Below are 14,839 nucleotides of genomic sequence, written 5' to 3'. Positions count from 1 at the left end.
CGTTTGGCCTGATTTGCCCAGGGTCTTGAGTTTAACCCTCTCCGTGGCTTGATTTTTTAGATCTCGCTTCTATTTGTCGGGAAAAGTGACTGATCCAGCATTGGCTGCAATGCCTTGGCCTGTGAACCTTTTGAAGTAAAAAGCTATTACAAGATGTGACGTCACTCTTTTGCATGGGTTGTTCTGTAAACTGTCCTGGCCAGGAAATTTTTAATCCATCAGAACTCGTGGTCCCAATGCGTTACGCAATAAAAAAAACAGAGACCAACATTGTTTCGTTGAAAAGTTCTTATTTGCCTCTCATATATATTTCGTTAAAAGTGAAACAAAATAATTGGTTGCGTTACCATGTGAAGTTCAACGTATTGAAACGTCAAATTGAGTGTATTTTGGTCAGTTGTTTTTGGAATGTCTACAAAATAGTGTCCAATAATTTAGAATATAAGTAATTATAATTAGGTATGACATACGTATTTTACATGTGGCTCCATGATATGCTGTTACTGGGTTGTAAAAGTAAAAAGGTCAATTTTTATTGAAGCGCGCAAGGTTTCGAAGGTTTCGGATTATTACTTCGACAATTTTTATCGAAAGGTTTCGAAATAGTAAAAAAGTTCAGCTTGCTCGACATTATCATTATATGCTGTGGGTATTTCACTTTGTCAAAACCAGTTTTCCAATTTACTGGGGTTTTCGACCAAGTAATGAAATTTATTCCGTGGTTGCAGTAAGTTTGCATCTATATTTTATACAATTTGGGCCTTCTGGATTTTCCGAATTAAGGCCATAAAGTTCAAAGGCTACGCAGGCAAGGCAGAGCGTTAGGTCCTGCCTTTCTATGCCAAAGCATGGTATCACGTCTGCGTTGTCTGATTACGGTTGTGGAGATCCTCTACGTATGTGAAGGTCGCCTGAGTTGTGCGTTCGCGCATCAGTGTACCTTGGCCACAATATACCCCGTGAAGCCACTGAGGTCCTGTAGCTCATTTGGCAGAGCGTTGGGCCTGGTTAACCCAGGGTCGTGAGTTCAAACCTCACTGGGAGATTGATTTTTCAGATCTCGCTCCGACTTGTCGGGAAAAGTGAATAATCCAGCTTGACTGCAATGCCTTGGCTGCGAAGACTGTGAACCTGAACTTGTAAATTTCCTTTGGAAATAATACTTGCATATATCCTCTACAAATAAAAGTTTCTAGCATAATAATGCTGCTATTCATTTGGACGATCTGTAATTTTTTTTGACATTCATAAGATTGTGTTTACCTGAACTTGAAGCATATATAAACTTTCCTTGACTCGAAAACGCATTTAGTTAAAAACAAAGTTATTAAGGTCATTATGTTTCACTACTGACTTGTACGTCACGTAAACTGGCTCACAGCGTGGCATGTGATACAGCAGTTTCGTCTAAGAGAGAAATGGAAAAAAAGCTAAAAAAAAACAGAAAGAAAATTAACTTCAAAGGCAGGGCACAACAACTAAATAACTGTTTTTCTCTGAAAGAAATTTGAAACCTCACTAAAATTTCATATTTTTCATAAAATATCCGTTTTGATGATAACTATTTTGTTTCGAGGATTTGCTCGAATCTTGTAAAAATAAACAATCATTTAACGGCAAAAGCACAAACTTGTTTATGAACACAGGATATCATTTTAAAACCAGATTATTTTTGTACAGAATGCCTCCATTTCAAATGAAGTGTGTCATTCTAATTTTTATTTTGCAAAACGTTGATGATACTAACATGCCTAAATAAAAAAGTTGTTTAATAAAGAGACAATTGTTGAATATTTTGCCGAAAAATCCTGCACGGTCGGTTATTAATGCTGATAAGGTGTAAACTGTTTTCTGTTTTAGGAAGTGAATTTAACATTAGAAATTGCTTTCGCTCGGTGATACTTGGGTTTGAGGATAAAACCGTTAAAGTGTCCAATGATAAGCGAAATATGATAAAATATACGTCTTGCCTAAAGGTTTTTGTCCCAAAAGGCACCCTGGCTGGCCTCATACTTCTAATAATAGATGAATATTTGCGACTATTTATTTTCTCATGATCGGTTTGTAATGGAACATGGAAATTCAGAAGATATATTTCTTCCAATTCACTGCAATTTTGTACTCCATGCAGTATTGATTTACATCAGGATCAGCCGTTAATTCTCATAATCTGGGCATTTTCCTTGGGTGAAAAACAAGTCATCCACTGCCATATCTCCCATGAAGTTACTTCCACGGATACCAACAAGCTTGATCTATAAAACAAAAGTGCTTGGATCATTTTAAGCAAAAAATAGATAAATATAAAGTATTATTTATATTGATACCCAAATTGCTCATCAACTCCAAGGGAGTGGGCGTCAGGACGTTGTATTTAAATTAATTTTCTAAATTACTTGATTTCTTTAAAGTATGACACGGTGTGTCAAAATCCTCCAATTTTGGTAAGAATGCAACATATTTTTCTGGGCGTCCCAAGACATGCATTTTTTCGTCTCCCACATTATTTCATTTACAGACAGTGAATATGCAGAAGACACTCGTGTACCTTCACAGGTTCGGCCGATTTCACTTGAACGTAATAACGTTTCCACATTGTATTTCGTTTGACAATTTCCAACTTTTTCTCTTTATTAACGTATACACGGAATATGTGATGGGGCATCCTCATGTTATTCACATTGTGTTGTTGCAGAAAGTGAAAACAAAAACATCCGACTAAATCTCTGAAAGTTTCCAGAACAAACCGGACTCCAGGTGGCATAAACGACGTCTCAGTGTAAAGGTAATACCTTCCTAAACATTTCGGACAAAGTTTTTGTAATGTTAAAACATTCAAAAGATTTTTTGGTAAAATGAAGTTGAGGGTTTATTTAAAACTAACGAAAATCTGTCAGCAATATATTTTGTAGTAGTTCAGCAGAATATGTTCGTCTGATACAACAACAGAATAAGTATTTCTGCGTTTGGTAAACTCCAATCGTTTAGTTCTAGTTGAAATAATCTCGAAACGCTTCCAGTCCCATGCAACTGAATTAGCAGCTCATATACTTGAGAAAATAGTTTAAAAAAAGTCACGAAATTATGTGAAACTAGTTTCCTTTTTTATTATAAATTAGGTCACCATCTCCAGAGTTGGATCCAGTGTTAAAGGATGGGGTTCTGCCAGACCTCCTCATCCAGTTTCTAACTCCGGTGTTTTTCCAATTTCCCAAATTATGTGTTTCAAGGCTAGTGTTGTAAGCTGGAAAATTACAAATGCAAACGATATTTTAGGGTCATAATTACCTGAAAAATGCAATCAGTTCGTTGCATGCAAAAAGTATTGTTGTGTAGCCGATACCAGCTCTCAAACACTCGTTGCTATAGCTCGCCACTTTATTCAACTGCGCCTCGACCGATCTTAATTATCGGCGAGGCACACACCGACATGCATCACCAGACACACGGACACACGTGACTACAAACACAAAATGAAGAACAAAATCGCTACAATCCCCCCCTCCAACTAACATAATTTCCCCCTCGAAATAAAACGTGGTACACTTTACACACATAGTCACGCAAATACGCAGGTAAACGTCGCACACGTCCGCGGAGGGACGTTCCACCGTCCTCAAGGGGAGAAATGTCTATGTCCGATGTTACAGTATTTTCATCGGAGTCGTAGTGCGATTCCTCTTCCTCAGGTTGTAGCCAGTTATTAGGCATGGTTTCTGCCTCGAATCTCCTGAACTGGTCAGTGTGTACTACCTTTGGTGGATGATCCGAAGATTTCTGGATTTTGTACAAACTTTTGGACGACTTCCGTATCACAAGGAATGGTCCTGTCCACCCTCTTCCGAGTTTCTGCTTCCCAAGCGGTGGATAGTAATACCACACAAACTGGTCAACGTTAAATTCTTGTGGTAGAACTGATTTGTCGTATGTCTTCTTCTGTCTTTCACTAGATCGTTTCAGTTCCCTTCTGGTAAACGCGTACGCGTTTCGTATTGCCTGACGCATATCTTCCACATACTGACATCGACATGCTGTATCATGGTGATTCGGAGGAAGTCCCCACATCAGATCCAGAGGAACATTTACTTCATCGGAAAATGGTTTCTCTCCTGGACAAGTTGGGCGCGGTGACGTCCATGTGTTGGCTTCCGTTTAGCACAAGTAACGCACCACCTGCACCAATGCTTTATATCCCCAAGCATTCCAGGCCAAAAAAATCGCAGTCGAATTCTTTCCGAAGTTTTGGCAAAACCTAAGTGGCCTGCCGTCCGTAAGGTGTGTAACTGGTAAAAAATGTTCCTCCTTACGCTGTGGGGCGCTACTACCAATGGAAATTCACCTTCATCGGTGTACCATATTCGGTAAAGCACTCCGTGGTTAACCTCTAAGTGATCCCACTGAAAATAATACTTCTCACTACCAGTCTCTTCAAGGAAATTTGATAGCGGAGGTTTAAAGGTCGTTGTTGCCGCGAGTCGCCTTGGTTCCAATCACTCGTCCCATAACTTCTACGTTGAAGCGGAGTCAGGTTGCAATTCCACTATCGGTGCCCAAACTGCCCGCAGCAGTTGCATGGCGTTGCTGCTATCTGGCGCTGATGAGATGCATGACTGCTGTAGGCTTCCAAAGAACTCAGCAAATCCACCGCTTCCTGGAGACTCTTTGGGTTTTTAACAAGCAAACTGCTTTGTAAATGTAGCTTATCGCAACCAGCGATAAATCGTTGAACTAAAAGTTCTTCTACACAGGTATCTGGCAGTTGTGGATGACCCTCGTTTTGTAAATGTCTTAGCCGTGTGAAACATGCTTCTCGCTCGTGGCGCATTTGAATGTGTGAAATGATTGTTCAAAGCCATACAAAGATCCTCATAGCACCGCTTTTTCTCTGTGGGTATTAAGTCTTGTATTAAGAGAGCTGGGCCTCGTAAACAAGCAGAGAGATGAATTCCCTTTTGTTGATTGTTCCAATTATTGACCACAGATACGTTTTCGAAATATAGTTTAAACTCCTGCCAATTCATCCCAGAACCGCCGGAAAAGAACTCAGTCACGTTAATATAAGCTCTTGGAAGACTGTTTTGCTTTGATAACCTCTCTTCTAAGTCCGAAACTCGAGCTTGCAATTCCTCGCCTGTTTTGCGGAGAAATCGATTCTCCATTTTTACAGAAAGCATTTCCTTTTCCAAGGCACACAGTCTCACATCCATATCAGAAAATTCCAGAGGGTCCTGGCGTGCTCGCCAATGTAGCCGATACCAGCTCTCAAAAACTCGTTGCTAAAGCTCGCCACTTTATTCAACTGCGCCTCGACCGATCTTAATTATCGGCGAGGCACACACCGACATGCATCACCAGACACACGGACACACGTGACTACAAACACAAAATGAAGAACAAAATCGCTACAGTTGCATGCATTAGAGCTAAGTTGCAATTTACAGATTTTAATTTCATTGTACATTTTAAAGCCATGTTCCTACTGCAAAAAGTACAGGAAAGTTACAAAAAATGACTTGATGAAGATTGTATTTTGTATTAATCCTAATAAGTTGCTGAGCAAAACTTTTAAGTCAATCTTTCAGACAGCTCTTTTAAAGATGTTTTATTATTAGCAGAAAAATATATTTCGCCCTGAAAAGGGCATCATCAGTTTCTGCGAAGAGTACAAGCAATGTAAAATAACTAAGTACAAGCGAAGGTCTGCCACACAAGGGAAAGTACCTTAATTAAAATTTAAAAAAATAAAAAAGCAAATAAAAAACCTGGATATGTAATAAAAGTACTGATAACTGACTGCCAATAACATTCCAACAAAAAATGTATCGCACAAAACCTGACAAAACTCGCGAGCAAGGCCAATATCTGAATGTACACGTCACACGATGCGCGACGCCAAGAAAGCAACAAACCGTAAAGAAGAAAAAAAATACCACAAAGAAGGGAACACGAGGTTCGAACTTTTGAGCCTTTAGGCGCACAATGATTGTTGGCAGTGCCGCACAACCGTGACGACATAAAACGCTAAAGCAAAACAACATAAGCAATCGAAAACAAACAAGGCACATTGCAAATATACTATTTGCATGCAGGTGTGATCATACTCTGTACGTTGATCTGTGCCTGTGTCCTGTGCAACCACATATCCTCATATATATCCAAATTCTCTGCAGACGGTTTGTGCACGAATGTCACACTGTAACAGCGGGATAATGAGGGTTTCTGGTAGAAAAGATGAGTATGCTTTGTTTTGAAGTGGTTGCCTAATGCTGTGGCGTCATTATCCGGTAGGCACTGAAACTTATTCCACGTGGATCAGTGTTGGCTATTAGCCAGTCAGTGTTGCCAGGTTAAATATTCTACAACCGCCCAACGCCTAGTCAAAACTAGCCCAAAACCGCCAAAACAAGGAATTTCTAAAACAAGCCCAATTTTCCTCTGACGTAGCTGGAATTCGGCAACTGTTTGTGAATTGTCGAAAGCAGTTGTGCAGTCTTGCTAATAACAGTGGTTAGAAAATCCATTTGATTAAATACTCCAAGACATAACTGTGATGTGAGTGTTACTGCATAAAATGATCCGTTTATTTCATGCTACACATGTACAGTGAAATTTATAAATTTATCACAATAAAATCATTTGAAAAACTGTCCTAGCACAAAGCAGAGTAGATTTTATTGTAACCGACGTTTCGTCTTTCATTGGCGGTAAACTACAGCTTAGTTAAACACTACTTTGCATAAAAAAAATCTTTTGACTTCAATTTTTCTTGGTCCATAAAAGTTGAAACAGAAAGAGTACCATCAGTGCGTCCACTTTAAAATGTAGTGACAGGATGATGACGTTAATAGCATCTGATCCAAAGCATTTCTTCAATTTCATACACAATTAGCGTTTGTACAAACCAGGGCTCCGCAAACTCAAAACAAATAAAAATCATTCAGATCAGTATTTTATGGCCATATATAGTTGTTGATACTTTATATTCATCCGCGAAGTGCGAATAGCAGTCAACTGGGTCGTTTCTAAAATATGTCTGTTAGAATCACGGAATCGAACCGGAGCTGAATCTGAACCCGTCAGGGTCAATCTGCAAAAACCTGAACAAGAAAATTGGTTCTCAAATAAAACAAAAAAAAATAAATACTAAAAAATCACATGACAACGACTTTCTCACATTGATTTGGATTCAAAAGTACAACTTTAGATAACAAATGAAAAATCAAACAAAAGTATTTCACCCAACGGTTAAGGATAAAGTATTTGGTTTCGTTCCACGCGTCGCTATGGTCACGTGGTTTTGCCAACTACTCGAATTAATAGAAGATAATAGAACAGCTCGAATAACACACACATACACGGTTATTTATACAGAGGTTAGTTTGAACTGATTATTTAATAAAGTCACGTGAACGTTATATGAGGTTCACAGGCTTCGCAGTCAAGGCATTGCAGCCAAGGCATTGCAGCCAAGCTGGATCAGCCACTTTTCCCGACAAGTCGGAGCGAGATCTGAAAAATCAAGCTCCCGGTGAGGTTTGAACTCACGACCCTGGGCTAACCAGGCCCAACGCTCTACCAACTGAGCTACAGGAGCTCAGTGGCTTCACGGGGTATATTGGGCCTGCGCAGTGGGGCGGTCCCGCCTTGCTATGCGTAAGCATGGCATTACTTCTGCGGTGAACGTTATAGGTACACGAGGGCACGATAATATCCTAGAGAAACGATGGCATTAATTAATGGGCGGTTTTACACGACATTGCGGTACAAATAACTGATGTTTCACACGGCATACGAAATAAACACTTTAAACAATAGATCATGGATGTTATTATGTATATCATTGCTCACAAAAAACTTTGCTGCAATACCTATGACGAACCTCTGAGTTCCTTATTTTTTGCTTCACTTTAAAATTCTATATTACTCATATCTGTGACGTTCCTAGTTAATGTTGGAAGTTGCTGAACCTAAAATATCAATATAACAAATATATCCTGTACATTCTGTACCACGTTATTTAAAATCCAGCATTTATTTTAACACCAACGTTTATTCGCCAAGACCAGCAGTTCCAAAGAGAAGGTCACAATGCATCGATCGTTCATATATAAACGTGTGCGATACCTAATAGATTTCTACATACAAATAACACTACATCTCACCTTTTATAAAGGCAACATAATCAAACACAATTAAAAAACAAATTTGGCACAACAAATCCCAATTGCACTCTAGATCAAGTCGTTGCGTTTTTTTAATCAACCTACCACAGCGTGTAGTATATATAGGACTGTTCCTGAGTGGGCACTGCGTGCCATAAGTTACGCCTCAGTTCACCACTTGCCCCACGGACAATGTAAGACCGCGGTGAAACATGAGGTGATATCATTTCGCAGTGACGAAAATCACCGTCCTTGTTAATCCAGGCATACGTTTCTGGACAAAGGTTAGGTAACCGATGTGCGCGATGTCGTTCTGTGATCACATCGCCGAAATCCTTTCAGGAAGTTCCAATTAGGCACAAGGAGGTTCTTCATCATGTGTACGGTTGTCCGCACTCTTCTACCCATTGACAATTCTGCGGGAGACCAACCAGACTTCATAGGGGTTGATCGGTATGCCAGCAACGCTGCGGGAATGTCTTCTGCTTTTCGGAGTAGACCTTTGATGGTTTGAACAGCACCCTCTACCTCGCCATTGCTCTGCGGAAAATATGGACTACCAGTAACATGCCTTATACGCAGCTGCAAATTCTTTTAAGATTTTTAAAGCGAATTGTGGCCCGTTGTCGAAAACAACCTCTTCAGGAATTCCATGGCGAGCAAAAACATACTTTAAATGCAGTATCGCACTCTCCGAAGTAGTTGTAAATTAACTTATCGCATCGTAAGCATATTTGTACAAGCAAGTAACAACCGACAAATCGCTGCCCAAAAAAGCATCAAGCAACGTTGATAATTTGCAGGGTCGACACTTTTTTTGAATTCAGGGTTCGGTAACCTTCGACTGCGCACATATCGATGGACTGTTTGGGTTTTGGAATGAAATAAATGACAAAATAAAAGCCTGAGAACTCAAAACATGAAAACAAAGAATGAAATTAAATGAAAGTACGTTGTCATAATTATGTTACAAATATTAACTGATGCAAGAGTGTTTTGTTTGGAAATTTTACGAAGTGTTCAAGCAAAGCAAACATTTGATGTTATTTCGATGGAAGCTTCTATTTCAAAGATTTTAATGGTTAATAACTTTTACGCAACAATTATGTCCAAAATCACTCATTTGGGTCATATTCAAAAAAAAAACTGAGCTGGACTCGTACGCGATATAATTAAGGTTGGGAACCACTGTGCAACAAAGACAAACTGCTTGTTCATATTTTTATTATTATTGAACGATAATTTTAAGAATATATGGTTAGTAGGTTGAGGTTTACCATTTCTATGTTCTCCGAAAGACGTTCGGTACCAACGCTTGTCAGAACGCGGGCAGTAACTCAGGTCTACATTTTTAACATTGCCCATCCAAAACGTCACGACAGCCTCCCCAATGTCCCCTATGTCGTTGTAAGATAAGTTGAGTCTCTTCAGCTGAATAAATAGGTAAAGATTAAAGCAATAATTTATTTGTGTTGTCGACGATAATCGATCAACCTTAAAGCTATTGCACAAAAAAATTGCTCAAGAAAAGGGGGACATTCTGCTTTCTTTTGTTCATAGTTTAGGTCAGTTTGCACCACTTTAAAAAGACTTGGCGGTAAACTGTATCATGGGGCAAAAATAAATGTTTGCATATGCGTGTCTCACAATGTAACGAAAGTGTAATGGTCAGTGCGCTCGTCTGGTGCAAAAAAACGGAAAAGGTTTTTCTTCCAGTTTTGTTTCCTTTCTCGTGGGTTTGTGTGTATAAATTTTGCGATGGGGTTGTTTACGGCATTTTGCATAACTACAGGACCTATATGGCAATTGAACCATAGAAATCCTGCTATTAAGGCCGTATGCAATAATGCACCTCTGACCGTTCCGCTTGTTTCCCAATCACCGTTGCTGGGTTTTGTGACTTGTATAGGAACCTAATATTTATCCAAGTTAAAAAAGAAATTATTGCTCCAGTAGGGGACAATACACAGCAAGGAATTGTTGAGACTCCTGGAAGATCTTATGACCTACAGGGGCCATAAACAGCTGTGGGAGGTTACTTAAGCAATTATTCAGCAACTAACTTTGGTGATATTGTGTGTAGGAGAGATATCATTGAACCACAATAGATGTGATACTTAAACATTTTTTGCAAAATCCAGTTGCATTTTTTCTTGCTTTTTTACCCCAAATAATGTCCAACACGGAGGGGTCAAATTTCCTCAGGGGTCAATAATACACCTGTCCGGCCACCACTTTGGACCAGAATGCGTAGATGCGGGATGGATCTTTCACAAAACCACAAATTAATGGGCCCTCAAAACCCCACTAAAACTGACCGAAACTCGCTTAAATTCGCCTTAGCAACAGCACATGCATATGTGCTCACTCAACCTAAAAATTAACCCCTATGCATCACTGGTTGCTTTGTGACGTCCTGCTTCTGTTGTGACAGGGAATACATTACAAGGTGGGCATTTCAGCGAAGTTTATTTTAATAGAAATACAGATATACGTCCTCCAGTGCGTTTGTTTGGTATATTGGGTAAACTTATATTGTATTCATTCATCACTGAAGGCAACCTATACTTAAATAGTCCACGCTTACCGGATTCTGCAAAGAGCGCATGTTGTTGGACAGATGCATGACAGCAATAAAACTCAGGTCGCATACACTCAGGTCTAATTCTTCAATGTTTTCGATGCAATTTGCAACCGAAGCTGCCCCGCTGTCTCCAATCGGGTTGAAGGATATGTTGAGTTTCTTCAGCTGAAAACGTACATTTTTGTGTGAATATCATTAATGTATCGAACAAATATTGATGGCTTTCAATTGCTTCATTGTGGAAAATTTGGGACTAAAATCCATGTTTACGATTTTGCAAAATAATTTGTTGTCCTACCTGTAAAGACAAGTTATTCTCCAAAGCTATTTTACAAATGTGGAAACTTAATGATTTATTCTATTCCAAGTCTCGGCTTTTCATGAGGCAAGTTAAACGATGAAGTTTGTTGTATTGTCACCAGATTGTTTGGAAATGTCGAGGTAAAGCATGAAACGCAATTGTTTGAATGTCATAACGCACACGTAGTTTTTTTGCCAACACGATTTGTTCGACATACTCACATTTGCCCCATTCTTTTTAAATGTAGCAACGTTATAAGTAAATCGTATTCCTTTTCAGTCGAACTTTTTTTTATTTCAGATCGATGACAATCTTGCTTATAAGTTATTTAACTGGAAAATAATCTCGGTGAATCTACTTGCAACTAACTGGTTTTGCAATCGTCGTATTTTCTTTCATGCCCTGTGTCATATGGCTTTAACCGCCCTAAATCAGTCACAGCAGTTTCACTTCATAAACTGATAAAGCAAGGGTTTATATGGTATTGGCTTATGGTATATCGATCAATTACGCTTGAAGTGAAGTTGTTTATTTTTTGAAATAGGTATGTAATCCAACATAGCATTAAGATACATGTTTGTTAAATGCAACGCATCAATGCTCATTACACTCAGGGGATCAAAAACAATGTTTTAGGGGCCACCATTGAAAGTTATCTAATACGTGGTTAATTTTGTTTACCAACTTTCCACATAGCTTTATAGGCCTGTGAGAAGCCCCGCTGTCTTTGATCGGACTGTTGGAAAGGTGAAGGACGCATATTGGTATTTCTATGAAAATGAGTTTTGGTGCTCGGAAATGCTCACCGTGTAGACCTTTGTCACAATAGAAATTTTACGTCACAAAGCAAACCAGTGATGCATATACGTCAATTTTACGGTTGAATGAGCGCACATGCGTGTGCTGTTGTCATGGCGAATTTTAGGGTGTTTGGGGCAGTTTTAGTTGGGTTTTGGGCTATTTTATTCAGGTAGTTACTTGCTGGTGAGTACAGCTGAAAATTATGGTAAAATGGAGCACAAAATTCAGGCTGTATTTGTGGAAAAATGAATCGTTTAAGTGGCCGATCATTCGTGATTTTGTGAAAGATCCATCCCAGATCAACAAATTTTAATCAAAATTAGTCACTAGAAAAATGGTTTAGCCACCCACTGGGGGCATTTGCCCCCCCTGGTCAGTCAATATTTTGACAACAAAAAGTAACAAAAATTGAAACTGGATTTTGCAGAAAAATGAATCGTTCAACTACGCACTCATTTTCATTTTTTTGTAAGTTCCAACTCTTCTCTATGCAATGGCATCAAATTTAGTTGCTGAAAAAGTGCCGAAGCACCCCCCAGGGCTGTTTATACCCCCCTGTTGGTCATAAGATCTTCCAGGAGGCTCAACAAGTCCTTCCTCTGTACAGTCTCATCCAGTAGCAAAATTTTTTTTTTTTAACTTTGAACAATACTAGGTCTCTATGTAACTCACAAGACCCATCAACGGTCATTGGGAAACAAGCGGAAGCTGAATCAATAAAAAAGTAAAACTTAGCCCAAGTAATTAATCTACAGTTCCAAACGACTTTTTCACACGGAGAAAACCTTGTGTGATTTCTGTAAGATTTTGTTAAAATGTTTTTTGAGCCGACATTTCAAACGTATCGGTGTTTATCATCAATGTTATTGTTGAATGACCGAGACTGACAAAACCATTAAGAAAATTCCACCTTCATTCATATAAAGCGTTTCTTTTACCGAGACTGCAATTCTTCGTATGACTATTCTAAATTAATACGGACATTCCATAGTCCTATGCTTTCTTTCCTAAGCTCAATGCTTGTCTTCAAAATTTGGGTCCTGGCGCATCTCGAAGATCATTACACTAAACCAGGAGTGCGTGACGCAACAAAACATTAATTTACTAAACGATTTCGAAAAATTTATGGAATATAAGTTACAACTACTTTCAAGCCACAATCGTTGCAATTTGCCTTTCGACCCAGTGCATTCTCTATCCAGCACGATCCTTAATCATACGATGGTTTTTATCCAAAAATTTGATGTCATTACCAAACACAACTTTATCATTCGTGGCTAAGGTGTATTTGACTTATAAACACATCGCAATAAAAACAGACACAACATGCTTACCGGATTCTTCAATGATTTAATGTTCTCTGACAGATGTTCAGCACCAGCACTTGTCAGTTTGCATCCTCTCAGGTCAACATCTTCAATGTTATGAATGCATTTTCCAACCGAAGCTGCTCCACTGTCACCTATCGGATTGTCGGATAGGTTGAGCTTCTTCACCTGAATAGATTGTGGCTATAAAATAACTGTCAATATCAACAATGTAACCAAGCGTTAATATTAGTTCTATTTACATGCACTTATACATACCACATTTAAAGATGAAAAAATATAACTTAGTAATCATCAGTCAGCCATCATGATACTGGGAGTTATCACAAGACAACAAAACTTTTTCTACTACGTGAAATAGAGTGAATAATTAATTGAATGACACACAAAAAAAGCTGCCCCACTGACTCCAATTGGGTTGTCAGACAGGTCAAGTTTCTTCAGCTAAACACATTTTTAACTGAAAAAAAGTAAGAGTGACATTAACTATCAACTGTTCATATATTTTCGTTTTAGCTTTAGTTCCAAACCAAAATGCACGATTGTTTTATTTTAAACAACAATTTGTGTCGTTCCATGGAAAATAGAGTCTTGCAACTAATCTTTCCCTTAGTTTTGGTGTTAAATATTCATTACCATAAGCTGTACATTCCATAGTCCTATGTTTTCTTCGTGTGATATTGACACCAAGTACACATTAAAAAGCTTCCTACGTTTGTTTGCTTCATGTATTTGTACAAGTAAGAGGCTGAGTTGCTGAGTAAACCTTCAGCGTCAAACTGGTAGTGGCCATACTTTGACATAATTATTTGAGCTATTACTCAATGCCTTTTTATATAGCATTTTGTTTTAATTTAAAAACAACCTTCGACTTTCTGTTTATGTCGCTAACAATATTTTTATGGAACTGACCACAAAATAGGAATAGATTTTTTGGGGAATTCAAAGGTACCATTCGACTGGCGAGTGATGAAAATAATTCACAAAAAGCAAGAAATTATAATATGTGGTTAGTTAGTTGAGGTTTAGCAGATTTTCCAACTTTTCTATGTTCTTTGAAAGATGTTTGGCACCAACATCTCCAAAAGAACATAGAAAAGTTGCCCTGTTGTCCCGTAGCTAGTTGTAGTAAAGGTCAAGCTTCTTCAGCTAAATAAATACTGGTTGAAACAGTTGTGATCTCTATGGTAACATTTTTGACGAATTTTTTGCTCGCAAGGACTCTTTAACTTACTGGGATTTCCCTCTTTCGAATTAAGAAGCACAGGTTTTCGACATCAGTTGAATGAATAGAAGATTTTGAAAAGTCCAGATCATCTGAAAGTAAGCTGGAAATAGATGAAGTAATATCTTCATCGTTTGCTTCACGGGCCCAGCTGCAACCACGAAGTATATTTTCACGGTTGTTGTTCTTCTTCTCCATATACGATATAATCAGCTTCTGTAGCAGAATATTCTTAGCTTTCCAATCTTCGTATCTACATCCAGGAACTACCAACTTTAGGTCGTTGAAAACAGATAAATCACGAAGTCCAAATGCAAACCTGGCAACAACTTCCCACCTATCCTCGATAAATAGTGAGTATTTTTCCTTGAATTCCTGTAAGGGCATGATCATCATCAGGTAAACCGCAACGAAAAACTCTTGCCAGATCAGGTGAGA

At 38.6% G+C, this 14,839-nt stretch overlaps 2 protein-coding genes and 1 non-coding gene across 4 annotated transcripts in view; all 3 read right to left on the bottom strand.

Annotated features, from left to right (window-relative positions):
• LOC145890420 (protein NLRC5-like) overlaps positions 1 to 14,839 on the bottom strand; it is a 327,828-nt gene that overhangs the window by 299,908 nt on the left and 13,081 nt on the right. Inside the window, exon 2 of one of the 2 annotated variants that reach the window (XM_082981463.1) lies at positions 10,750 to 10,911. The exons of the other annotated variant lie outside the window; for it this stretch is intronic. Within the exon in view, the coding sequence (XP_082837589.1) occupies positions 10,750 to 10,911 (162 nt within the window). The remainder of the gene's footprint in view (positions 1 to 10,749; positions 10,912 to 14,839) is intronic. 2 annotated transcript variants of the gene reach the window in all.
• On the bottom strand, positions 1,648 to 2,738 carry LOC145890465 (MAM domain-containing glycosylphosphatidylinositol anchor protein 1-like). Its single transcript, XM_082981543.1, has 2 exons — positions 2,549 to 2,738; positions 1,648 to 2,255 (listed from the first exon to the last, which is right to left on the bottom strand). The coding sequence occupies exons 1-2, from the start codon at positions 2,669 to 2,671 to the stop codon at positions 2,157 to 2,159; spliced, it is 222 nt and encodes a 73-aa protein (XP_082837669.1). The 5' UTR covers positions 2,672 to 2,738; the 3' UTR covers positions 1,648 to 2,156.
• On the bottom strand, positions 7,521 to 7,594 carry Trnat-ggu (transfer RNA threonine (anticodon GGU)). Its single transcript has one exon. It is a non-coding gene; the product is annotated as a tRNA-Thr (tRNA).

Source organism: Ascidia mentula, chromosome 2 (assembly GCF_947561715.1).
Source record: "Ascidia mentula chromosome 2, kaAscMent1.1, whole genome shotgun sequence".
Taxonomy (NCBI): Eukaryota; Metazoa; Chordata; class Ascidiacea; order Phlebobranchia; family Ascidiidae; genus Ascidia; species Ascidia mentula.
Note: the sequence above shows the minus strand (reverse complement) of the source record. Positions and strands in the feature narration are given on the sequence as shown.

What these genes read in the sequence shown, in the direction of transcription:
- LOC145890465 (XM_082981543.1), bottom strand. Translation starts at nt 2,671, where the DNA reads ATGAGGATGCCCCATCACATATTCCGTGTATACGTTAATAAAGAGAAA. An exon ending in AATCGGCCGAACCTGTGAAG is followed by an intron (nt 2,256 to 2,548) that starts GTACACGAGTGT and finishes TTTGTTTTATAG; the next exon opens with ATCAAGCTTGTTGGTATCCG.